Here is a 26,567-nt window from a genome sequence, read left to right on the forward strand (position 1 = left end):
TTGTGCAGACATTTCCTAAAATCAAAAAGTTTAACAACAACAAGGCAACCTTCCCGCTCTTTAATGCTTTGGGAGAGCTTTATGATGGTAAGTTTCCAAACATCATACTGAAATATATTGAAAGTCGCCTAGAGGGGGGTGAATAGGGCGAATCTGAAATTTATAAACTTAAGCACAACTACAAGTCGGGTTAGCATTAGAAATAGAAACGAGTCCGAGAGAGAGGGCGCAAAACAAGTCGTGAGCAAAATAAAGAGCGAGACACGATGATTTGTTTTACCGAGGTTCGGTTCTTGCAAACCTACTCCCCGTTGAGGTGGTCACAAAGACCGGGTCTTTTTCAACCCTTTCCCTCTCTCAAACGGTCACTTAGACCGAGTGAGCTTCTCTTCTCAATCAAACAAAACACAAAGTTCCCGCAAGGACCACCACACAATTGGTGTCTCTTGCCTCGGTTACAATTGAGTTTGATCACAAGAAAGAATGAGAAAGAAAAGAAGCGATCCAAGCGCAAGAGCTCAAATGAACACAAATGTCGCTCTCTCTAGTCACTATTTGATTTGGAGTGATTCTAGACTTGGGAGAGGATTTGATCTCTTTGGAGTGTCTAGAATTGAATGCTATAGCTCTTATAATGTGTTGATGGTTGGAAACTTGGATGCCATTGAATGTGGGGTGGTTGGGGTATTTATAGCCCCAACCACAAAAATATGGCCATTGGAAGACTGCTGCCGCATGGCGCACCGGACAGTCCGGTGCGCCAGCCACGTCAGCAGGCCGTTGGGGTTCGACCGTTGGAGCTCTGACAGGTGGGGCCTTGGGGCTGTCCGGTGGTGCACCGGACAGGTCCTGTAGACTGTCCGGTGCGCCAACTGCGCGTGCTTGCCCTCTGCGCGCGCAGGCGCGCATTAAATGCGTTGCAGTTGACCATTGCGCGCGAAGTAGCCGTTGCTCCACTGGCACACCGGACAGTCCGGTGTGACACCGGGCACCGTCCGGTGCTTCACCGGACAGTCCGGTGAATTATAGCGGAGCGTCCTTCCATTTTTCTGAATGTGAGGAGTTCAGCCTCGAGTGCCCTGGTGCACCGAACACTGTCCGGTGGCACACCGGACAGTCCGGTGCGCCAGACCAGGGTGCCATTTGGGATGCCTTTAGCTCTCTTTCTTTGAACCCTTCTTTAGTCTTTTTATTGGTTTGTTGTGAACCTTTGGCACATGTAAAACTTATAGACTAGATCAAACTAGTTAGTCCAATTATTTGTGTTGGGCAATTCAACCACCAAAATCAATTAGGAAAAAGGTGTAAGCCTAATTCCCTTTCAATCTCCCCCTTTTTGGTGATTGATGCCAACACAAACCAAAGCAAGTATAGAAGTGCATAATTGAACTAGTTTGCATAATGTAAGTGCAAAGATTACTTAGAATTGAACCAATAAATATTTTCATAAGATATGCATGGATTGTTTCTTGATATTCTTAACATTTTGGACCACGCTTGCACCACATGTTTTGTTTTTGCAAATTCTTTTATTCTTTTCAAAGTCCTTTTGCAAATAGTCAAAGGTAAATGAGTAAGATTTTGAGAAGCATTTTCAGGTTTTGGAAATTTTCTCCCCCTGTTTCAAATGTTTTTCCTTTGACTAAACAAAACTCCCCCTCAATAAAATCCTCCTCTTAGTGTTCAAGAGGGTTTTAAGATACCACTTTTGAAAATACTACTTTCTCCCCCTTTGAATACAATGAGATATCAATTGAAAATTCATCATTTGAAGAACAAATTTTGAAAATTGGTGGTGGTGCGGTCCTTTTGCTTTGGGCTAATACTTTCTCCCCCTTTGGCATTAATCGCCAAAAACGGATACTTGAGTGAAATGTAAGCCCTTTTATAACTACGTTCTCCCCTTTGGTAAACAAAATATGAGTGAAGATGATACCAAAGTTGGAGAGCGGCGCGGAGCGACGGCGAAGTATGAGTATTGTGATGGAGTGGAGTGGAAGCCTTTGTCGTCACCGAAGTCTTGAATTCCCTTACAATCTATGACTAGGTTTGAAATACACTTGAAAACACATTAGTCATAGTATATAAAAGAGAAATGATCAAAGGTATATTTATGAGCTATGTGTGCAAAACATCAAAAGAAATTCCGAGAATCAAGAATATTTAGCTCATGCCTAAGTTTGTTAAACGTTTGTTCATCAAGTGGCTTGGTAAAGATATCGGCTAATTGTTCCTTGGTATTAATATATGGAATCTCGATATCCTCTTTTTGTTGGTGATCCCTTAGAAAATGATACTGAATGGCTATGTGTTTAGTGCGGCTATGCTCAACGGGATTATCCGCCATGCGGATTGCACTCTCATTATCACATAGAAGAGGAACTTTGGTTAATTTGTAACCATAGTCCCTAAGGGTTTGCCTCATCCAAAGCAATTGCGCGCAACAATGGCCTGCGGCAATATACTCGGCTTCGGCGGTAGAAAGAGCGACGGAATTTTGCTTCTTTGAAGCCAAGACACCAAAGATCTTCTCAAGAACAGGCAAGTCCCCGTTGTGCTCTTTCTATTAATTTTACACCCTGCCCAATCGGCATCCGAATAACCAATCAAATCAAATGTGGATCCCTGAGGGTACCAAAGCCCAAACTTAGGAGTATAAACTAAATATCTCAAGATTCGTTTTACGGCTGTAAGGTGAGCTTCCTTAGGGTCGGCTTGGAATCTTGCACACATGCATACGAAAAGCATAATATTCGGTCGTGAAGCACATAAATAGAGTAAAGAGCCTATCATCGACCGATATACCTTTTGATCGACAGATTTACCTCCCGTGTCGAGGTCGAGATGCCCATTGGTTCCCATGGGCGTCTTGATGGGCTTGGCATCCTTCATCCCAAATTTGTTGAGTATGTCTTGAATGTACTTGGTTTGGCTAATGAAGGTGCCCTCCTGGAGTTGCTTCACTTGAAATCCTAAGAAGTACTTCAACTCCCCCATCATGGACATCTCGAATTTCTGTGTCATGATCCTACTAAATTCCTCACATGTAGATTCGTTAGTAGACCCAAATATAATATCATCAACATAAATTTGGCATACAAACAAATCATTGTCAAGAGTTTTAGTAAATAAAGTAGGATCGGCCTTTCCGACTTTGAAGCCATTGGTAATAAGAAAATCTCTTAGGCATTCATACCATGCTCTTGGGGCTTGCTTGAGCCCATAAAGCGCCTTAGAGAGTTTATATAGATGGTTAGGATACTCACCATCTTCAAAGCCGGGAGGTTGCTCAACATAGACCTCTTCCTTGATTGGTCCGTTGAGGAAGACACTTTTCACGTCCATTTGATAAAGCTTGAAGCCATGGTAAGTAGCATAGGCAAGTAAAATGCGAATTGATTCTAGCCTAGCTACGGGTGCATAGGTTTCACCGAAATCCAAACCTTCGACTTGTGAATATCCCTTGGCCACAAGTCGGGCTTTGTTCCTTGTCACCACACCATGCTCATCTTGCTTGTTGTGGAAGACCCACTTGGTTCCTACAACATTTTGGTTAGGACGTGGAACTAAATGCCATACCTCGTTCCTAGTGAAGTTGTTGAGCTCCTCTTGCATCGCCACCACCCAATCTGAATCTTGAAGTGCTTCCTCTACCCTGCGTGGCTCAATAGAGGAAACAAAAGAGTAATGTTCACAAAAATGAGCAACATGAGATCGATTAGTTACCCCCTTTTGAATATCGCCGAGGATGGTGTTCACAGGGTGATCTAGTTGGATTGCTTGGTGGACTCTTGGGTGTGGCGGTCTTGGAACTTGTTCATCTTCCTCATCTTGAGTATGGGCATCTCCCTCATGATCATTGCTCTCCTCTTGAGGTGGCTCAACTTCTTGATCTTCTCCTTCATCTTTTTGAGCCTCATCCTCATCTTGAGTTGGTGGAGATGCTTGCGTGGAGGAAGATGGTTGATCTTGTGCTTGTGGAGGCTCTTCGGATCCCTTAGGACACACATCCCCAATGGACATGTTACTTAGCGCGACGCATGGAGCCTCTTCATCATCTAGTTCATCAAGATCAACTTGCTCTATTTGAGAGCCGTTAGTCTCATCAAACACAATGTCACAAGAGACTTCAACTAATCCCGAGGACTTGTTAAAGACTCTATATGCCCTTGTGTTTGAATCATAACCTAGTAAAAAGCCTTCTACAGCCTTAGGAGCAAATTTGGATTTTCTACCTCTTTTAACAAGAATAAAGCATTTTCTACCAAAGACTCTAAAATATGAGGCATTGGGCTTTTTACCGGTGAGGAGTTCGTAAGATGTCTTCTTGAGGATTCGGTGTAGATACAACCGGTTGATGGCGTAGCAAGCGGTGTTGACCGCCTCTGCCCAAAACCGATCCGAAGTCTTGTACTCATCAAGCATGGTTCTAGCCATGTCCAATAGAGTTCGATTCTTCCTCTCCACTACACCATTTTGTTGAGGGGTGTAGGGAGAAGAGAACTCATGCTTGATGCCCTCCTCCTCAAGGAAGCCTTCAATTTGTGAGTTCTTGAACTCCGTCCCGTTGTCGCTTCTAATTTTCTTGATCCTTAAGCCGAACTCGTTTTGAGCTCGTCTCAAGAATCCCTTTAAGGTCTCTTGGGTATGAGATTTTTCCTACAAAAAGAACACCCAAGTGAAGCGAGAATAATCATCCACAATAACTAGACAGTACTTACTCCCGCCGATGCTTATGTAAGCAATCGGGCTGAATAGGTCCATGTGTAGGAGCTCGAGTGGTCTGTCAGTCGTCATGATGTTCTTGTGTGGATGATGAACACCAACTTGCTTCCCTGCCTGACATGCGCTACAAATCCTGTCTTTCTCAAAATGAACATTTGTTAGTCCCAAAATGTATTCTCCCTTTAGAAGCTTGTGAAGATTCTTCATCCCAACATGTGCTTGTCGGCGATGCCAGAGCCAGCCCATGTTAGTCTTAGCAATTAAGCAAGTGTCGAGTTCAGCTCTATCAAAATCTACCAAGTATAGCTGACCCTCTAACACTCCTTTAAATGCTATTGAATCATCACTTCTTCTAAAGACAGTGACACCTACATCCGTAAAAAGATAGTTGTAACCCATTTTACATAATTGCGAAACTGAAAGCAATTTATAATCTAAAGAATCTACAAGAAAAACATTGGAAATGGAATGGTCAGGTGATATAGAAATTTTACCCAATCCTTTGACCAAACCATGATTTCCATCCCCGAATGTGATAGCTCGTTGGGGATCTTGGTTTTTCTCATAGGAGGAGAACATCTTCTTCTCCCCTGTCATGTGGTTTGTGCATCCGCTATCGATGATCCAACTTAAGCCCCCGGATGCATAAACCTACAAAACAAGTTTAGTTCTTGATTTTAGGTACCCAAACGGTTTTGGGTCCTCTGACATTAGATACAAGAACTTTGGGTACCCAAACACAAGTCTTGGAGTTCTTGTGTTTGCCCCCAACATACTTGGCAACTACCTTGCCGGATTTGTTAGTCAAAACATAAGATGCATCAAAAGTTTTAAATGAGATGCTAGGTTCATTTGATGCATTAGGAGTTTTCTTCTTAGGCAATTTAGCACGGATTGATTGCCTAGAACTAGATGTCTCACCCTTATACATAAAAGCATGATTAGGGCCAGAGTGAGACTTCCCAGAATGAATTCTCCTAATTTTGCTCTCGGGATAACCGACAGGGTACAAAATGTAACCCTCGTTATCCTGAGGCATGGGAGCCTTGCCCTTCACAAAGTTAGACAATCTCTTAGGAGGGGCATTAAGTTTGACATTGTCCCCCTTTTGGAAGCCAATGCCATCCTTGATGCCAGGGCGTCTCCCACTATAGAGCATGCTTCTAGCAAATTTAAAATTTTCATTTTCTAAGTCATGCTCATTAATTTTAGCATTAAGTTGAGCTATGTGATCATTTTGTTTCTTAATTAAAGCTAGGTGATCATGAATAGCGTCAACATTAATGTCTCTACATCTAGTGCAAATGGAAACATGCTCAATGGTAGATGTAGAGGGTTTGCAAGAATTAAGTTCAACAATCTTAGCACGTAAAATATCATTGTTATCTCTAAGATCGGAAATTGTAACATTGCAAACATCTAATTCTTTAGCCTTAGCAATTAATTTTTCATTATCATTTTTAAGGCTAGCAAGAGAAACATTCAATTCTTCAATCTTGGCAAGTAAATTAACATTATCATCTCTAAGATTGGGAATTGAAATATCACAAACATTTGAATCAACCTTAGCAATTAAACTAGCATTCTCATTTCTAAGGTTGGTAATAATATCATGGCAAGTGCTTAGCTCACTAGATAATTTTTCACATTTTTCTACTTCTAGAGCGTAAGCATTTTTAACCTTAACATGCTTCTTGTTTTCCTTAATTAGGAAGTCCTCTTGAGAGTCCAAGATGTCATCCTTCTCATGAATAGCACTAATTAATTCATTTAATTTTTCCTTTTGTTGCATGTTGAGGTTGGCAAAAATGGTACGTAAATTATCCTCCTCATCACTAGCATTATCTTCATCACTTGAGGTTTCATACTTAGTGGAGGATTTTGATTTTACCTTCTTCTTTTTGCCGTCCTTTGCCATGAGGCACTTGTGGCCGACGTTGGGGAAGAGGAGGCCTTTGGTGACGGCGATGTTGGCGGCGTCTTCGTCGAAGGAGGAGTCGGAGGAGCTTTCCTCGGAGTCCCACTCGTAGCACACATGGGCATCGCCGCCCTTCTTCTTGTGGTACCTCTTCTTTTCTCTCCTCTTGCCCCTCTTGTCGTCGCCCCTGTCACTGTCACTAGATAGTGGACATTTTGCAATAAAATGACCGGGCTTACCACACTTGTAGCAAACTTTCTTGGAGCGGGGCTTGTAATCTTTCCCCCTCCTTTGCTTGAGGATTTGGCGGAAGCTCTTGATGATGAGCGCCATCTCCTCATTGTCGAGCTTAGAGGCGTCGATGGGTTGTCTACTTGATGTAGACTCCTCCTTCTTCTCCTCTGTCGCTTTGAATGCGACCGGTTGTGCTTCGGACGTGGAGGGGCCATCTAGCTCGATGATTTTATTTAAGCCTTTGATCATCAACTCAAAGCTCACAAAATTTCCTATTACTTCCTCGGGAGACATTAGTGTATATCTAGGATTTCCTCGAATTAATTGAACTTGCGTAGGATTAAGAAAAACGAGGGATCTTAGAATAACCTTGACCATCTCATGGTCATCCCATTTTGTGCTCCCGAGGTTGCGCACTTGGTTCACCAAGGTCTTCAAGCGGTTGTACATGGCTTGAGGGTCCTCGCCTTGGTTGAGTCGGAACCGACTGAGCTCCCCCTCGATTGTCTCCCGCTTGGTGATTTTGGTCACCTCATCTCCTTCGTGCGCGGTCTTGAGTACGTCCCAAATTTCCTTGGCGCTCTTTAATCCTTGCACCTTGTTATACTCCTCTCGACTTAGAGAGGCGAGGAGTATAGTGGTGGCTTGGGAGTTAAAGTGCCGGATTTGGGTGACCTCGTCCGAATCATAGTCTTCATCCCCCGGTGATGGTACCTGCACTCCAATCTCAACAACATCCCAAATACTTGTGTGGAGTGAGGTTAGATGATGCCTCATTTTGTCACTCCACATATTATAATCTTCACCATCAAACATAGGTGGTTTGCCTAATGGGACGGAAAGTAATGGAGTACGTTTGAAAATGCGAGGATAGCGTAGGGGAATCTTACTAAACTTCTTGCGCTCATGGCGCTTAGAAGTTACGGACGGTGTGTCGGAGCCGGAGGTGTATGGCGACGAAGAGTCGGTCTCGTAGTAGACCACCTTCCTCATCTTCTTCTTCTTGTCACCGCTCCGCCCCGACTTGTTGTGTGAAGGGGATCCCTTCACTTTGTTGGCGGACTCCACGGATGGAGCCTTCCCATGGCTTGTGGCGGGCTTCTCGTCGGTCCCGAACTCCCTCTTGGCGGATGCTCCCGACATCACTTCGAGCGGTTAGGCTCTAATGAAGCACCAGGCTCTGATACCAATTGAAAGTCGCCTAGAGGGGGGGATGAATAGGGCGAATCTGAAATTTATAAACTTAAGCACAACTACAAGCCGGGTTAGCGTTAGAAATAGAAACGAGTCCGAGAGAGAGGGCGCAAAACAAGTTGTGAGCAAAATAAAGAGCGAGACACGATGATTTGTTTTACCGAGGTTCGGTTCTTGCAAACCTACTCCCCGTTGAGATGGTCACAAAGACCGGGTCTTTTTCAACCCTTTCCCTCTCTCAAACGGTCACTTAGACCGAGTGAGCTTCTCTTCTCAATCAAACGAAACACAAAGTTCCCACAAGGACCACCACACAATTGGTGTCTCTTGCCTCGGTTACAATTGAGTTTGATCACAAGAAAGAATGAGAAAGAAAAGAAGCGATCCAAGCGCAAGAGCTCAAATGAACACAAATGTCGCTCTCTCTAGTCAATATTTGATTTGGAGTGATTCCGAACTTGGGAGAGGATTTGATCTCTTTGGAGTGTCTAGAATTGAATGCTATAGCTCTTGTAATGTGTTGAAGGTTGGAAACTTGGATGCCATTGAATGTGGGGTGGTTGGGGTATTTATAGCCCCAACCACCAAAATATGGCCGTTGGAAGACTGCTGCCGTATGGCGCACCGGACAGTGTCCGGTGCGCCAGCCACGTCAGCAGGCCGTTGGGGTTCGACCGTTGGAGCTTTGACAGGTGGGGTCTCGGGGCTGTCTGGTGGCGCACCGGACAGGTCCTGTAGACTGTCTGGTGCGCCAACTGTGCGTGCTCTGCCCTCTACGCACGCAGGCGCGCATTAAATGTGTTGCAGTCGACCATTGCGCGCGAAGTAGCCGTTGCTCCGCTGGCACACCAGACAGTCCGGTGTGACACCGGACACTGTCCGTTGCTTCACCGGACAGTCCGGTGAATTATAGCGGAGCGTCCTTTCATTTTCCCGAAGGTGAGGAGTTCAGCCTCGAGTGCCCTGGTGCACCGGACACTGTCCGGTACGCCAGACCAGGGTGCCATTTGGGATGCCTTTAGCTCTCTTTCTTTGAACCCTTCTTTGGTCTTTTTATTGGTTTGTTGTGAACCTTTGGCACCTGTAAAACTTATAGACTAGAGCAAACTAGTTAGTCCAATTATTTGTGTTGGGCAATTCAACCACCAAAATCAATTAGGAAAAAGGTGTAAGCCTAATTCCCTTTCATATATAATATAGTTTAACTTCTGAATTTCCCATTCTTTCCACTCGTGCTCTAGGTAGAGACATATTTTTGCTAAGTTTATATTTCTTTGTCATTGTGTAGGACACTTGGCTGAAGGGACTTGGAATTGCACTTCTCTTGAGGCACCGCAAGAGGAAGAACCGAATGAGCAACTTCAGGATGTAGAAGATGGACCACAAGGCTTTGATCTGAATGTTGTTCATGATGTAGATGATGAAGTTAATGATGCACTCGCTGAAAGGAATGAAGATATGCTTCAAGGAAGGGCTAATACTCTGTCACGAGATGAAGAAAGTGGACAACGAAGACCTGCTGCGTCAAGAAACAAGCAAGAAAAGGAACCAAAGAAGCCTAGAAAGACTGACAACATAGAAAATATGATGAACAAATACCTAGAAATGAGGAGCAAGCAAGTAGAAGATGAAGCTGCAAGAGAAAAGGAAGCAAGAGAAAAGGAGACAAGAGAAAAGGAGGCAGCTCAAAGTGAAGATTTCTCCATCAAAAGGTGCATATCAGTTCTGAACACAATGGAAGAAGTGACCAAAATGGAGAAGGCAAAAGCATATTCAGTCTTCACCAAGAGCAAAGAGAATAGAGAGACTTTCATATGTGCATGTGAAGCGGATCAAGAATCAGCTTTGATTTGGCTAAGAAATGAGATGGCTTAGTAGGTATGATATTTGTGTCTTTACCTTCCACTTAACCATATTCACTTGGGCATTTATATTCCAATCTAATTGTTCCATTTGTTTGGACAGGTTTGGGTGATCAATCGGTGATGCTTAGCACATCTGGAGGTTTCTTATTTTGAACTGACATGCGTAGTTCTAAAGTGGTGTTTCTTCTTAGCACATCTGTTCTATCTCTTAGCTGTTGAAGATGTCACATGTCACAAGTTATACCTGTCTGCCATCGTTAAGCTTTATAATAATGTGTATCAATCCGAGCGTGCATCTATCAGAATTTCTTTTTTTTCTCCCTTTCTGAATCCCAACCGTTGTCTGATACTGAAAATTCAGGCCTCAAAGTACATGTTTTTTGTTGTTGTTGAGACAGATTTGTGACATGGTAACCATCGCAAGGTATCTGAACGTTACTCTCATCGTACCAGAGTTGGATAAAAAAATTTATCACAATTTTTTTGTTGTGGTCCGACATCGCCTACTACCGCTGTCAGTGTGTGGCTGAAAATTTGATTTCAACTGAAGTGACAGGATTCAATCCTTTGCTATCAAACAGATAAAACTTGCTTCCCTTGATTCATTCCAGCCGGATTAATTACATGTCCGGAACAAGTGAAAGGGCCGGATCCACTGAATCCTGGCTTGTAACTGTCCCTGGCTTGTAACTGTCCCTAGCTTGGATTCAGTTCGGCCCTTATGTAGATTTGACACCCACGTGCTGCTTAATAGAGAGGAACAGTAACGGAAGGGAGATCTGAGCGAGGCCTGATGTGGATTGAGAGTGGCGCTTTGCTAGCTTGCTGCTTAATAGAGAGGATCAGGAACGGAATTTGAAATCAAGCGCTATCCAATCCACCCACGGAATTATCCATCCGAGAAATAAGCAGGCGAGACGCGGCTAAACTGAAATCATTTTTTCTAATAAAGGAAGCTTATAAAAAGGTTACAAAAATATTACATCAAGGAGATACAAAGTCTTGGTAGAAGCTTTCGACCTTTACCTGATGCACATAGCCACCCTAAGGATTAAAAAAATAGAAACACAACACCGTCCTTAAGCTAGTGACAATCAATCCGAAGACTAGAACGTCATCTATACACCCGAAAAAAGACCATCATTACCGGAATCCGGCTCTTTACTGACTGCCAAATGATTTGTCGAGTGTTTTTTCGTTCACTCGGCAAAGAAGTTCTTTGCCGAGTGCCTAACAAAAAACACTCGGCAAATGATTTTTTTTGCCGAGTGTTTTATTTTTGACACTCGACAAAGAGTTTTTTTACCGAGTGTTTTTGACACTCGGCAAAGAGCTTCTTTTACCGAGTGTTTTGTTTTGACACTCGGCAAAGTGCTTCTTTGCCGAGTGTTTTTTCAACACTAGGCAACGACAATTTAAAAATCGTATTTTGAAGCAGTAAATTAATTCAAATGAAAAGGTTTCAACTACAAATTTGTATAGCTCATCAATATGTACAATTTATATTTTGGTCATTTCTTCATATGATAAAATAAAAGTAAATTTGTTCAGAAAGAAAAACTATATATCGCTCGTAGTTTATGAAACTATAAGAGAGATGTATAAGATTTGTAAATAATGTTAGAACCAACATGTGGGATGAATAAATGAACAAACAATCAAAATAAGTTTTGTAGATCTTGAGAAGTTATGTAACGTTGTAGTTGGCAACTTTTTGATTGGAAGTCATCTTGTCAACGAAAACTACGTCTGAATTTTAAAAATTTAAAATTCGGATTTCTAAAACGACCTCAAACGGAAAACCGCCAAAATGAAAGTTGTAAGTCTCAAAGAGTTATGAAACTTTGTAGTTGACAACCTTTTGGTTTAAAATCATCTTGTCATGCAAAACTTTGTTTCAATTTTAAAATTTAATATTTTCAAACGACCTCGGATGGAAAATCACCAAAATAAAAGTTTTAGGTGTTCAAATGTTATAAAACTTTATAATTGACAAATTATTTATTTGAAATCATCTTGTCATAGAAAAATATATTTAAAGTTTTCAAATTTGAAATTTAAATTTTGTAAACGGCCTCGGATGAAGAAACTATTAATATAAAAGTTATAGATCTTGAAAAGTTATGCAACTTTACCGTTGACAACATTTTCATTTAAATTCATTTAGTGCCTCAAGTAATCAATTTATTCACGGTTTGCTATAATACACGGGGAAGAAAAACATAACATAGACACAAGTAATATAGCGGTGTAGTGTTAGAGGAGGTTGCGAGTTTGAATCTCACCAATCACAAAACACGTGAATACAATTCAAAAAATGGTGAAAATGGTAGGACGATTCAAAAAATGGTAGGTCGATGGGTAGGGCAATGACAATGATGATGGTTAGGGAGGTTGTTCCCCTAATTAAAAAATGTTTAGCTGTTTTTTGATTTTTTTTGTGATTCTTAATTTGCCGAATGTTTTTTGACACTTGACAAAGTCTTTGCCGAGTGTCCCAAAAAAGTACTCGGCAAAGAACCATTTGCTGAGTGTTACACTTGGCAAAGTCTTTTGCCGAGTGTTACACTTGGCAAAGTCTTTGCCGAGTGTTTGAGACACTCGCCAAAGAATGCCAGTCTGGTAGTGCATGGCCATTCGCACCATGAGTCGGGATCCCACCACAACCAGCAACCACACATCTTCTCGCTGTAGAATAACCCAATTTGAAAGCTTCTGTGTCGCAAAACATATAACTTGCAAAGGAGAACAGAAGAGTTTTTTCTCTAAAAAAACTAAGTCATTTCTACAGATCTAGAGTGTCCCCCAACACAACACCATCACTCCAAATAGAAACTCAGGTTTCAACACATTGTTAAAACCATGAAGTCAATCTCCAAACATATAGTGGTCCACATTTTGTGGTTGATTGATTCTAGTGGAAATGTGTATCACACTCCAAGCTGATCGGGTTAACCGATACTCAAAGAAAAGATGGTTAATGGTCTTCTCCTTGTGATAAGAGTTGCATGTTAAGCTTCCTTACCAAATTCGTTTAGTTAAATTATCTTTTGTGAGAATTACACCCTTTCACAAATACCATAGGAAAATTTTAAATTTCGGGAGGCCTTTAGCTTCCAAAGCTCTTTATTGACATTAGGGATATTTCTGAGCATTCTGTGAAAGGTTTCACATTTAACCGATTTAACCGAGAATCTACCATTCTGTGAAAGGTTCCACAAGAGAGGTATCTTAGTCTTGGGACAACTCCATACCTTAGATGTGTGATAATAGAGAAAGCCAACCAACCAAATTGGCTTCAAATAATTGTCTCCGCCAGAAAAAATTAGGAGGAAAAACATTCATAGCTTGTGCTATTGATATTAATTTGTGCCTCATAATGTTACATAGAGCTAGATATTGGTCTTTTAAAGAGAATCTATCCAGACAGACATCCTCACAGAACTGAAATCAATTGCCATTTTTCTTTGCAAAACTTGGAAACACAAAAAGTACAGTTCGTAGCTTTTATTTATTCCGGTTGAACTTTCACATTTGATTCCGCATGCATACGCTTACACAACAATGAAGTGAAGTCGTAATAAATTTGTGTAGACCGGCCAAGTAACACCGCGAAAAAGAAACAAATCAACTGAACGCATGGCTTTCCCAGAAGCTCATGATCTGCCCATGGTGACCGCCATCGCTGTCGAGGTAGAAATCCCCGAACAGGAAGCTGGGGTCGTCGACCATCGCCCGTAAGAAGCCGTCGTCGCAGCTGCCCCGCGCGTCGTCAGTGCACGCGCTCGTGCTCGTCGTCATTGACGGCGGCGTCGGCGTAACCCCCGACTCGGCGGCCGCGGCACTCCGGTCAGTGGCGTACCCTACATGAACAGCGGCACATGCCGCCGCCGCGGCTGGGTCGGCGACGAAACTGCCGGCAGCGGAGGAATAGTCGTCGCAGCTGCTTGCGCCGGAAGCGGCCGCGGCGACATGGTCCCGAGGAGACGGCGGGACGAAGGGGTAGGGGGTGAACACCGGCGGCGGCGCCGGTTTTATCCGGTCGTCGCCGTTTTCGGTGCTGTTCGGTCGGTTGCGTCTCGCGGCGGGTTCTTTGCTCCCGGCTGTGGAAGACGCCGACGACGAGGCCTCCTTCTGCCGGATCTTCTTGCGCAGCCGCGCGTTCCAGAAGTTCTTGATCTCGTTGTCCGACCTCCCCGGCAGCCTCGCCGCGATTTGGGACCAGCTAATACAGATAATGACCATCAAATTAGTTCACAATCGACGACGACGGCCGGGTCGGTCGGGTTACTATGAGATGGCCATGCGTAATTAAGCTGAGGCAATGACGGGAGGCACATCTGCTGTTCAGCAGAGCGGAGGTCAGTTACCTATTTCCAAGTGCTTTGTGGAGAGCTATGATAAGGTCTTCTTCCTGCTGGGAGAAGCGGCCCCGCTTGAGGTCCGGGCGCAGGTAGTTCATCCACCGCAGCCGGCAGCTCTTGCCGCACCTCTGCAAGCCTGCAAACAGATACCACCAGTTCACTCACTCCGTCCGATCCCATCCATTACTACTATGAGCAAACAGGTCTCAGTGGTGACGGCATTGCAAATTTGCGACAGCGTCAAGAATGCATGCATATGTTCATCACCTGCGAGTTCGGGGATGGAGCTCCAGCAGCTGACGCCGAAGCGCGCGATGTGGGAGGCGAGCCTCTCGTCCTCCTCCGGCGACCACAGCCCCTTCCTCACCTTCTTCTCCTCGGAGCAGCAAGGGTGCACCCTCCCCATCTCGATCCACTCAGTCCGAGCAAGCAAAGCAAAGCTAGGTAGCTCTGACAGTCGTCGTCACAACGAATGGCATGCACGTATACTGTCAGCACTGAACGAAACTCTCTGACCCTCCCACTGAATTTTAAGTACATGTTGCTGGATGCTCTGGTCTGGTGCCAATCTGTCTATGGCAAGAAACGTGCATAGGAAATTGGGGCAGCTGCTGCATCTTGCATCATTTGCAGCATTGTTTATCCCGGCATGGTCCATCCGGAGAGGTCCATAAACTATATGCAGGGTCTTATGTAATTGTGCGATAATGGCTGTAAAGCACCCATGATCAATCGGGGGGGGCAGCATGCAGCCCGTTAGCTAGTTTAACGTGCACCTGCACTTGCTGCCATGGCAAAAGCAGCCACACTCATGTCTGTAGCTGCGTCCCTTCATAATGATGCCTCATGGGTCTCAGACATGCATGATCCACTCCATAAATCTGTAGGGAATGATATAATAATATAAAGTGCTCCCCTTTTGTTTATTTTTATTGAATATGCGATTTGATCGGTCACGTTCTGGCATATAAATGTTGCATCCATTGATCATTCGTGTTGTTGTTGTTTTTGTTATTATTCAATAGCGATCTAATTGAGTTATTTAGTAGAAAATATCGTAAAGTGCCTGCATTTATCATTCTTTTAGTGGTATGTGACACATGTCTCTTGATTTTGAAGTATATCATGTCAATCTCGAGGTTTTAGTTCATATAAACTAGGTATATACTTAGTGTTTGAGTATAGACTACACTTTATGAAGAGTTAATCGCGCGACAGCCCCCTGCACTTGTCTATGTGTATATATATGTCTAAACGAGCAGGACAGACTAACCTGGCTCGAGCACAACTAGGCCCGACACAAATTAGGTTTCGTCTGGTCCGACTCGGTCTAGATTGGCCATCGTGTAGTGCCGGCCCATAGACCACGAGCGAGACCCAAGCATGGCTCGCTAGACCATTAATTGTGCCAAACCGTCCCATGGTCCGACAAGCCTGATAGATCTATAACAACCTAAGATGTTTAAATGATAAAAATAATTAAGCTAAAATGTGCATAAGTGCGGATTTGAACTATGATTGTTAGTTCAACACACATTTACACCTACATAGCTAACGGGAAACACATGTTATTGTGTTTTATTTATGCTCTACACTTAGACATAATATGAATATTTTTATTTAAAAAACCTGGATCGTGTCGAGCGCCCTGGCCTGCTGTGCCGCACCTAAGATATAGGTACAACACGGTGATCGCGTCGGGCCAGTATCAACCTTGTGGCCAACTTGCTAGATCATGCTCGTGTCGGGTTAAAGCCATGCGGCCATAGGCCTCCTGACAGACCCAGTCTGTTTGGACATTTATGGCTATGTGTATCATGTAGACCCACAAACTTTTTAAATACATTTCTATCCTGCCTAAAATTGTCAAATGACATAGTGCTAGTCCATAGTGGTACGTACATGCTGTTCTCTATGCTCCACATATGTACACCATAATCCAAGAGACATGTTGCACATACCACACTCACGTTGTGGTTAGTCTTCAAACTCAGACAACATCTCTTTAACAATCACTAACACACTCAAGTAGGGCTAGAAACGGGACGGGCCAAGCTTGGCTCGGCTCGCCCATTGCACGAGCTCAAGAATGAGGCTCAGCTTGAAATTGGCTCGCGAGTCACACTCTGATAAATATTATTGAATTATAAAATAATTAAAAATATATAAATGTAGAATATACAATCATCATTCAATATTATGAGTAATCTAAATTATGAAATGTCATAAATTCATCAACAAAAGCTAAGAAACGACTATATTATCCATAGAATTATCCAATATTTATTGCTATTTTGTAGATTAATTAATTTGTATAGCTCGCGAGCTTGTTCGGCTCGGCTCGGTTCGTTCGAGGCTCACGAGTCGTTCCGAGCTCGAGCTGGCTCGCGAGCCTTAAGCTTTTTTTTCTAGCCCTACACTTAGGAATGGAGCACATGTTATGACGCAATAGGCGCATGTCATACGTACCTTAGCAAAATTATTTCTATAGGTATCCAAACTACAGCGGTAAGACAGTGTCTTATCACTTTATTTTCTTTTTTTTTTTTGGTTTTTTGGAATTTTTGTTTTTATGTTTTGTTTTCCCACTTTGTCAGATTCAATTTATTCCGCCATACCTAGTTTTTTATTCGTCTTCCACCACTGTGAGCACATATTAACCATGTGTTGGCTCTATGACAAGCCTTTGAAAACGTATTTATATTTAGGGCATGTGCGTACGTAGGTTCGTTATTATACCTAACCTCTCCATTATGTACATCTCATAAATCATCACATGAAACCATGCATGTAGATCGATAAGCAACATCAGTGGGCTTACTGGCCTACACCCTTTTGGTCGTGATCATACCGTCCACTTGAATTCCGGGAAAGCTGCACACAGGCGGTTTGTTTCATTCTTTCATATGTCAAACCTCTATTTGTTGTTACATGACTTGTTAGCTGGCTAGGACGACATTGTCATGGTCACCTATATTCACCCTTCATAACTGTACTCGTACGTACTAATGAAAATTTAGTATTGATGATTTGAAATTAATCGATCTAATATATATAGTTCTAGTGCCATTAGTTTGCATGCAGAAATGGCGAATATCTTATGTCGATTAATCATATATGTAAAACATAATTGTCTAATCATGCATGTGCGATGGTTAGAAATACTATATAGTACTACTTAGTACTAGCTAGCTAACAATTATAGAACCTGCACTACCAGAAGCAGGCTCTTTGCCGAGTGTCTTAAGCACTCGGCAAAACCTAAAACACACTCGACGAATAATCGGCAAAGAGAGCTCGGCGAACTGTACATCGGCAACGGCTTATTTGCCAAGTACTTTTTATCGGGCACTCGACAAAGACTTTGCCGAGTGTCACCAGGTACTCGGCAAAAAAAACTCGCCATCACGGCGGCGGGTAACTGCGACGGAGCCTTTGCCGAGTGTAATAGGTGACACTCGGTAGTATCTCTTTGCCGAGCGTATTAGGTGACACTCGGCAAAGAGTTTCCCTCTTTGCTAGTGTCCGCCAGACTAGCACTTAACAACGAGGTCGCTAGCAGACCCATTTGTCAGTTTCTTTGCCAAGTGCACTAGGAGGCACTCGGCAAAGCTTGCTTCTTTGCCGAGTGCTAGTGCCATAGCACTCAGCAAAGAGGCTTTACCGGTGTCCAGGTCTGTCTTCCTTGATGAGTGCTATGACCATGACCCTCGTTAAAGAGGCTCTTTGCTGAGTGTAACACTCGACAAAGAGACCAGTATACCCTTTTTTAATTGTTTTTTCCTATTTCATCCAAACAAACAAAATATATATCACATATACATCACAGATATCACATAATCATCACATACATAATAGAGACTACATATTTCACAAAAAAACACAAATCTCACAAGTACTAGAATTGCATGTCCCTGCATAGAGAAGAGATTGCATATGTTATACCAGATAAATATATATCATGCAGTACTAGAATTTTGATACTCACAGGAGTATGTAACTGAGCAGGGTCAACTGTAGGGAACAACGGAGTTTGTGGAGCAAAACTCTGTGCGGCGCCAAGTCTCTGCATGTACTGGAACATCTCCGTCATCCTCACATCCATCTCCTGTCGTTCCCTCCTCTCTTCTTCTAGCTGGGCTTGTAATATTCCATCCCAATGTTATAGTAACTCAAAGAGAAGGTATATAACTCAAGGAATGACGAGTTACAAAAGCATTAACCTGAAGTTGTTGTATCTTATTATGTGAGTTGTCCTACCGAGGTCGTATGCTTTGCTCGAGCTCGTGCTCCTTGCTCGCACCTGAGACAGAGTGGGAGTGGACGACGAGTCAATTGCCTCGTCGGCAATCCAGTACCGCCCATGTCTCTTGCCTCCTCCGACCCTCATGGGAGCATCTCTGTCGATGTCCTCAGTCCTCGGATCGTAATCTGGCCCATGTACCTCCTGTGCCATGGCGGTGTACTCATGAAGGCAGCTGTAGACGACGAGGTTGCTATACATCTCGGGCCCATAATCCGGGTTGTAGGTGACATCAGACATCGTCTTGCCCTTGTGGGCCATAATATAAGCCGAGAAGATGGAGCAAGGCTGACCACCATGTGACGCCGATTGCAAGAAAACCAACGAGGTAGTTAGAAATAATATATAATCCAATGTTATATACCTAAATAAAAAAGAGGGTGTACCCATGCTTCTGCATATTTGCCTAGGTTGCGGCTGCCTTGCTGGTGGGATGGACCTTGTATCATTAGACGTTGTTCCCGTCTAGCGTTGTGTGCCTTGTCCCACTCAGGCGAGCACCACCTATCCACCATCTGCTCCCAGCACTGAGGATGTGCAGCGCTTCAATAAGGAATCATCTACAAAGTAAAACAAGTAAATTGCATATCACAAGATACAGTTAAGGAAAAAAATTTGTCACAGATATTAAAGTGTTGTATTTACCTACAAGTATTGGTCCCTGGTCAACGACTTGGTTCGGGCTTCCTGCTTGGTCACCTTCTCCCCAAGGATAGAGCCGTGGTAGCTAACGATGGTCTGGATTCGTGCCTCGTAGTGCATCTCCACAACAAGCTTCTTATAGCTCGTGGTGGCCATCACATCTGTCCTAACCTCGTATCTAGCCTCGCATTTGAAGAAATCCTGCATACAAAGATAATGTATCCATATATTATTTTAAGAATGTGCAACAAATGCGACATATTTTATATTATAGTAACACTTACCCACAGCTCTTGCTTCACCCGCTCCGTCTTGTTGTTGAATTCACTGTCATACTGGTCTACTGCATCAGGGGCGACGCGTAGTGGTCGAAGGTGTAGGCTGGGCCCATCAATCCGGCGTACTCAATCAGTCCAGGGAAGTGTTCCCTGCACAGCAGGCCGAGGATGCCATTGGGGTTGTGGTCGTGACCCCAGCATTCTCCAAAACCTTCCAAAACATGTCTAAGTGATAAATAAAAAGTATTAGTTTATATTATGAATTTGAACACATAATATAAACAAGCAGGAAGAACATAAAGTTACATGCCTCTCCTCATCCAGCCGAATCAGCGGTCGCCTGTCTCTAAGTATGGGACATTGAGGGAGACTCGTGGGACCTCGCAGGTAGACGTTCCTCGAACCTAAGGCGCCAGAACATGAGGCGTCCTGCTGAGCGTCGTCGTCATCCTGCTGCGCCGCATCGATAGCGGCCTGCTGCTCCACCTGCTGCTGGACGTCGTCGTCCTGTCGTGCCTCCTCCGCCGTCCTGCGGGTGCTCCTCCTCCCCCTTCCCCTCCTCGTCCTCATCCCACCGCCCACCATCTTTGTCCAACAACCTGCAATTAAGAGTAAAACAAATAAGCATATATAAAAAAGATGTATTTAGAAATATATGCTCAATAAAAAATATAGCATTACATCGATATTGCGTCACAACTTTCTCGAAACGTTCTCAAATTTTTATCACAACCTATACATATGATATCATGACATGTGAACAAGTTTCATGATTTTCTGACTTTTTGTGTTTTATACAATTTTTAAACAACTTGATGACAAGTTCACGGTCATGCTTAGTGAGCAATGGTGCTAAAAAATTTCAGTCTGCTCCTTAAATCGGTCGTAACTTGTGTTACCTAACATGGATACCATTTTTGCATTCACGATTTTCTATTTTTCGAGTGACTTGCAGTTCAAATCTGAATTATCCGAGTAAATTCAATTAAACGAACAAAATCTAATAGTTATATTAAACATTTTTATAATTATGCAAAAATGAAACATGTAAGTCTACATAGTGTAGAAATATAGCACAAAAAGTTTGGTTAAAAAAAGAAAAAAAAATTAAAATATGATTTGTCGAGTGTCCAAGAATGGCACTCGACGAAGCCTTGTTTGCCGAGTGTCCGACATGGGACACTCGACAAAGTAGATTTTTTGCCGAGTGCCAAAGCCCGACGCTCGCCAAATATAACGGCCGTCAGCTATAGACGGTTGTTGACGGCCCTTTGTCAAGTGCCGTCATTCACCGAGTGTTTGACACTCGGCAAAGACACTCGGCAAAGTTGTCTTTGCCGAGTGTCTTTCTGTGCCGAGAGTACTGCTCTCGGTAAACGTAGTCGTTACCGAATGCAGGACTTTGTCGAGTGTGGCTTGTCGAGTGTAAAAAACACTCAGCAAAGCGTTGAGCACTCGGCAAAGAGCTGGATTTCAGTAGTGCTGCTGATCGACTTTTGACCCTGTTAACAAGTTCTGAAGGACCTCGGAAGCAGACAATGACGCCATGGCGGCGGCGGCGGCCGGCGAGATGTATATGCAAGGGCCATCCATCGACCACGAGAGCATGTATTACACATAAAAAACCATGCTTTGATTGGTACGCTCTACCACATTTTCACGTGCTAATGTGCCATGTGGGGATTTAAAGATAAATGGCCTGCTGGGCTGCTGCTGGATGCTCCGTTCCAACAACAGGCATGCTGCATGCGTTTGCATCCATCGTCCATGGCATTTTCTGCTTGGGATTTTATTACCAATCCAGATTTTTCTACTTAAGCATATACAGGATAACAGGACCAACATCTGTTAACGTTTAATTTGTGTAAATGCCCGTATATATATATACAATAATTGATGAGCTCAGAGTTTATATGCATGATAGATGAGCGTGGTTGGTGCAGTGATGACAAGAAGATAACCTAATAATGTTGGTGCCGGCTAGATAGCTACTTGAAAAAGACAAGCTTAATGGTTCGTTCTTGGCACACAATTTGTTTTGGCGAAGGAAGCGATTTTATTATTGTCCAAGAACAAGAACAGTACAACGAAAAAGTACGAAGTCTTGATTTTATTATTGTCCAACAACAAGAACAGTACATCGAAAAAGTACAAAGTCTTGGTAAACTTCTGGTCCAAGAAGAAGGACGGGAAGAAGAAGAGGCGCATCAAGAAGATCATCTACTATGACAGCGATGCATCTTCTTCTTCATCAAGAGACGACGATGATGATGATTCTTCGTCAAAGAAAAAGATGGTTAATCAAAACTATTCCTTTGATTATTCCTGTATTCCGTACAATTCAATGCCCGTTTACTTTCTATTCCTCTTAGAAAACCCCCACACTTTGATGGAGAGGATTACTCATTTTGGAGTCATAAAATGCGTAGTCATCTATTTTCTCTCCATCCTAGCATTTGGGAAATTGTGGAAAATGAAATGCATTTCGATAGTACGGATAACCCTGTGATGATAAATGAACAAATTCATAAAAATGCACAAGCTACCACTGTTTTGCTAGCATCTTTATGCAGGGATGAATACAACAAGGTTAGCGGCTTGGACAACGCGAAGCAAATCTGGGACACCCTCAAGATCTCACATGAGGGAAATGATGCTACAATTCCTCGTGAAGTTATTGAGTTCCTTTTGCATTGCCAGCACCCAGTCCGGATTTCTTAGTGCATCCTCTACCTTGTATGGCTCAATAGAGGACACAAAAGAGTAATGTTCACAGAAATGAGCAACTCGAGATCTAGTGGTTACCCCCTTATGAATGTCACCAAGGTTGGAGTAGACGAGGTGATCTCATTGAATTGCTTGGTGAACTCTTGGGTGTGGTGATCTTTGACCCTGAACTTCTTGATCATCTTCCTTGTGATTGTTGTCTTCTCTCCCTTGATCAATGTCCTCTTCTTGAAGTGGCTCATTCTCTTGATCTTCATTTTCACCATCTTGAGCCTGATCCTCGTCCTGAGTTGGTGGAGATGCTTGGTTTGAAGATGACGGTTGATCCTGTACTTGTGTGGGCTCTTCAGATTCCTTAGGACACACATCTCCAATAGACATGTTCCTTAGCGCGACGCACGGAGCCTCTTCATCATCTAGCACATCAAGATCAACTTGCTCCACTTGGGAGCCATTAGTCTCATCAAACACAATGTCACAAGAAACCTCAACCAATCCAGTGGATTTGTTGAAGACTCTATATGCCCTTGTGTTTGAGTCATATCCTAGTAAAAAGCCTTCGACAGCCTTAGGAGCAAATTTAGATTTTCTACCTCTTTTAACAAGAATAAAGCATTTACTCCCAAAGACTCTAAAATATGAAACATTGGGCTTTTACCGGTGAGGAGTTCATATGATGTCTTCTTGAGGATTCGGTGAAGGTAGAGCCGGTTGATGGAGTAGCAGGCGGTGTTAATCGCCTCGGCCCAAAACCGGTCCGGCGTCTTGTACTCATCAAGCATGGTTCTTGCCATGTCCAGTAGAGTTATATTCTTCCTCTCCACTACACCATTTTGTTGAGGTGTGTAGGGAGAAGAGAACTCATGCCTGATGCCCTCTTCCTCAAGAAAGCCTTCAATTTGTCAATTCTTGAACTCCGTCCCATTGTCGCTTCTTATCTTTTTGATTAACAATCCAAACTCGTTTTGAGCCCATCTTAAGAATCCTTTTAAGGTCCCTTGGGTTTGTGATTTTTCCTGCAAAAAGAACACCCAAGTGAAGCGAGAATAATCATCCACAATAACAAGACAGTACTTACTCCCGTCGATGCTTATGTAAGCGACCGAGCCAAATAGATCCATGTGAAGTAGCTCGAGCGGCTTGTCCGTTGTCATGATGTTCTTGTGTGGATGATGAGTGCCAACTTGCTTTCCTGCTTGGCATGCGCTACAAACCTTGTCTTTCTCAAAATGAACATTTGTTAGTCCTAAAATGTGTTCTCCCTTTAGAAGCTTCTAAAGATTCTTCATTCCAACATGGGCAAGTCGGCGATGCCAGAGCCAGCCCATGTTAGTCTTAGCAATTAAGCAAGTGTCTAGTTCAGCTTTGTTATCATTAAAATCAACTAAATATAGCTGACCATCTAACACTCCCTTAAATGCTATTGAATCATCAGTTCTTCTAAAGACAGTAACACCTACATCAGTAAAAAGACAGTTGTAGCCAATTTTACATAATTTAGAAACTGAAATCAAGTTGTAATCTAAAGAATCTACGAGAAAAACATTGGAAATAGAATTGTTAGGTGATATAGCAATTTTACCCAAACCTGTGACCAAACCTTGATTTTCCTCCCCGAATGTGATACCTTGTTGGGGATCTTCGTTTTTCTCATAGAAGGAGAACATTCTCTTCTCCCCTGTCATGTGGTTTGTGCACCCGCTATCGATTATCCAACTTGAACCACAGGATGCATAAACCTACAAAACAATTTTCGGCCTTGTTCTTAGGTACCCAAACAGTTTTTGGTCCTTTGACGTTAGAAACAAGCACCTTGGGTACCCAAACACAAGTCTTTGGACTCTTGTGTTTGCCCCTATTGGGGACTTGTTCTCAAATGCTATGAGTTAAGAACAAGGCAACACAAAGTATTAAATGTTAATATCCTTCGTCCTTCGAATCATTATTTCCCTTAGGATATAACGATCTTCGGACGAAGGTCATGAAGGACGTACCTTCATCATCATGGCATGTGATAATGAAAGACAAAGCATATGAAGCATGAAAGATAACATGAATAATCATATAACATCATTCACATATCTTCATTATATAAACTTGAGTATTTAAATACAATATTTAATTATATTTGTACCTTTGGCTTGACAGAAGGCAAAAATCCGAGCGTTGTACACAAGCGAATACAAGATAGCGTGAACAGTATAGGGGTAATGTTCATCTATTTATAGGCACAGGACACAGCCTGTGAGAAATTACATTCATGCCCTTTACAAATGTTTAAAATCATAGTACAAGCTATCTCGGGCCAATTGGTCATTTCATCTTTAAGTCGGTGCATCTGAAAATGTACTCCGAAGCTCTTTGATTGACAACTTCGGCTTTGTGTCAGTCTTCTGAAGGTGTTTCTTCTTATGGGACCTTCGGCGACGAAGCAGACCCCCAACAGTAGCCCCTTCACGGTGCCAGATCGTTTTTCGTAACAAGCTCGACCCGTGAAAAAACTCTCTCAGGCTTCGGAATGCCGAAGATCCGAAAAACACCTTCCCTTAGCTCGTTGTCGAGAAACGATTTAAATATTCTGAGTGAAGGGTGGTCCCACCATACAGCGGGTACGCGCGATCTCGTGATTCAGCTTCTTGGGCACTATGGTCCACCGTTCAGCGAGTGCGGGTGACTGTTCAGTGGGTGCGAGCGACTTGACGATTCACCTTCCCACCTGCAGCACTATATAAACAGACGGGTAGTTGTGAAGTTACCACAGCATTTACTGCTATTGTACTGTTGTGCTACCGAAAAATTTGACCACCACTGAAGCTTGTTCACCGTATTCTCAATCAAAGGATCACTTTGCTCTAGCTTCGTGACAAGAGGGAGCTTCATCAAAAATAATCAACTTCATCAAAACGCAAGAAATTCAACATCAAATGGCCAGGGTGCGCTCAACAGCTAGGGTTACACACGACGGAGAGAAAATCGAAGCCACTAAAACTGCTCCGATCTCCGAAGTTATGAGGCGGTCGGGACTAGTTGTGACGGAGGGCGCTCCTGACGAAGGCACCCCTGCTACTGAAGCTGAGCAGGCAAATATTGAAGATGGCGATACTGGTGAAGAAGAGATTGATTATAACACCGCTATGCCATCGAAACCCAGCCATTTGGATTTTGGAAAGTCGACTGTGTCCAAAGCTGATATGCCCATGATGACGAAGCTAGGCTACTTCAGAGAAGCCGAGAAGGGGTTGATTCGCTTTGGCGGGGAAGAGACTATCTCGAAACCAGAAAGTGATGAAGTGGTAGTTTTTAAGAGCTTCTTCAAAGCAGGGTTGAGATTTCCTTTGCATGGGATGATTGCAGATGTTTTGGAAAATTTTGAGATTTATCTTCATCAGCTGACCCCTAACGCCATCGTTAGGCTCAGCGTGTATATCTGGGCTCTCCGAAGCCAAGGGGTGGAGCCGCTCGCCGAAGCCTTCTGCCGAGTACACGAACTCTATTATCAGACGAAGGCTAGAGAAGATGGCTTGCACGAGAATTTTGGCTGTTATAATTTTGCATACCACAAAGATATGAAGACACCGGTGGTCAGTTACCGCACTAAGTGGCCGACCGGTTGGAAATCTGAATGGTTTTATGTTAAGATTGATGAGAAAAAGGAGAAGCTAGTTCAGAGCCCGTTGGAGCTAACCTTCGGGCTGACTAGGCCTCAATGCAACATGACGCCAGGGGCACCATGCCCAGATGCTGTGGCCGAGTTTAGAGTTGTTTCTGAACATATTGAGACTAGGGATTTAGTTCAAGAATACTTAGCCAACAGAATATTCCCAACGCTAAGAGAATGGGGTATGCCGAAGCTCGAAGGAGAGAAAAAGAAGAATGAACTTGTTCGGTTGCCCTATCATTTTAAATTCAAGAAACACTTCAAAGAACCCTGCGAGGAATGGTTGGATACAATTGAAGTTATGTGCAATGAGATTTTAGGCAATTATACGAAAAAGAAGATTAGTTACTGACTGCAGCCTTCGGCTCCCAGCCGAAGCGAAGATTGAATCGAGTAATGGATGCACTGAATTTTGAATATCCTGACTATGAGCGATTGAACAAAGGTGCCGAAGGACAAAAAAGAAAAAGAATTGTTAGTGTTGTGGGCAGACAAGCTGCTAGAATGGTGAAAGAAGATGAAGAAATTCTGAAGAGGAAAAAATTGAGCCCTGAGCCGAAGGTAGTTGCTCCGAAGAAAAGGAAAACTACGGCTCCGAAGCAAAAGGCGACTGATATAGAAGAAGAGACTCCTTCAACACCTTCTGCTGCCAACGTGGA

At 43.2% G+C, this 26,567-nt stretch overlaps 1 protein-coding gene and 1 long non-coding RNA gene across 2 annotated transcripts; one reads left to right on the forward strand and one right to left on the reverse strand.

Moving 5' to 3' along the window:
- The first annotated feature begins 8 nt into the window (after positions 1–8).
- LOC118476632 (uncharacterized) lies at positions 9–10,299 on the forward strand. Its single transcript, XR_004857077.1, has 3 exons — positions 9–87; positions 9,360–9,949; positions 10,037–10,299. It is a non-coding gene; the product is annotated as an uncharacterized lncRNA (long non-coding RNA).
- Positions 10,300–13,372: 3,073 nt separating this feature from the next.
- Positions 13,373–14,932, reverse strand: LOC103651761 (myb-related protein Hv33). The gene is made up of 3 exons (XM_008677461.2): positions 14,568–14,932; positions 14,307–14,436; positions 13,373–14,161 (listed from the first exon to the last, which is right to left on the reverse strand). The coding sequence occupies exons 1-3, from the start codon at positions 14,704–14,706 to the stop codon at positions 13,564–13,566; spliced, it is 867 nt and encodes a 288-aa protein (XP_008675683.1). The 5' UTR covers positions 14,707–14,932; the 3' UTR covers positions 13,373–13,563.
- Between the last annotated feature and the right edge of the window lie 11,635 nt (positions 14,933–26,567).

Source organism: Zea mays, chromosome 3 (assembly GCF_902167145.1).
Source record: "Zea mays cultivar B73 chromosome 3, Zm-B73-REFERENCE-NAM-5.0, whole genome shotgun sequence".
NCBI classification, from domain to species: Eukaryota; Viridiplantae; Streptophyta; class Magnoliopsida; order Poales; family Poaceae; genus Zea; species Zea mays.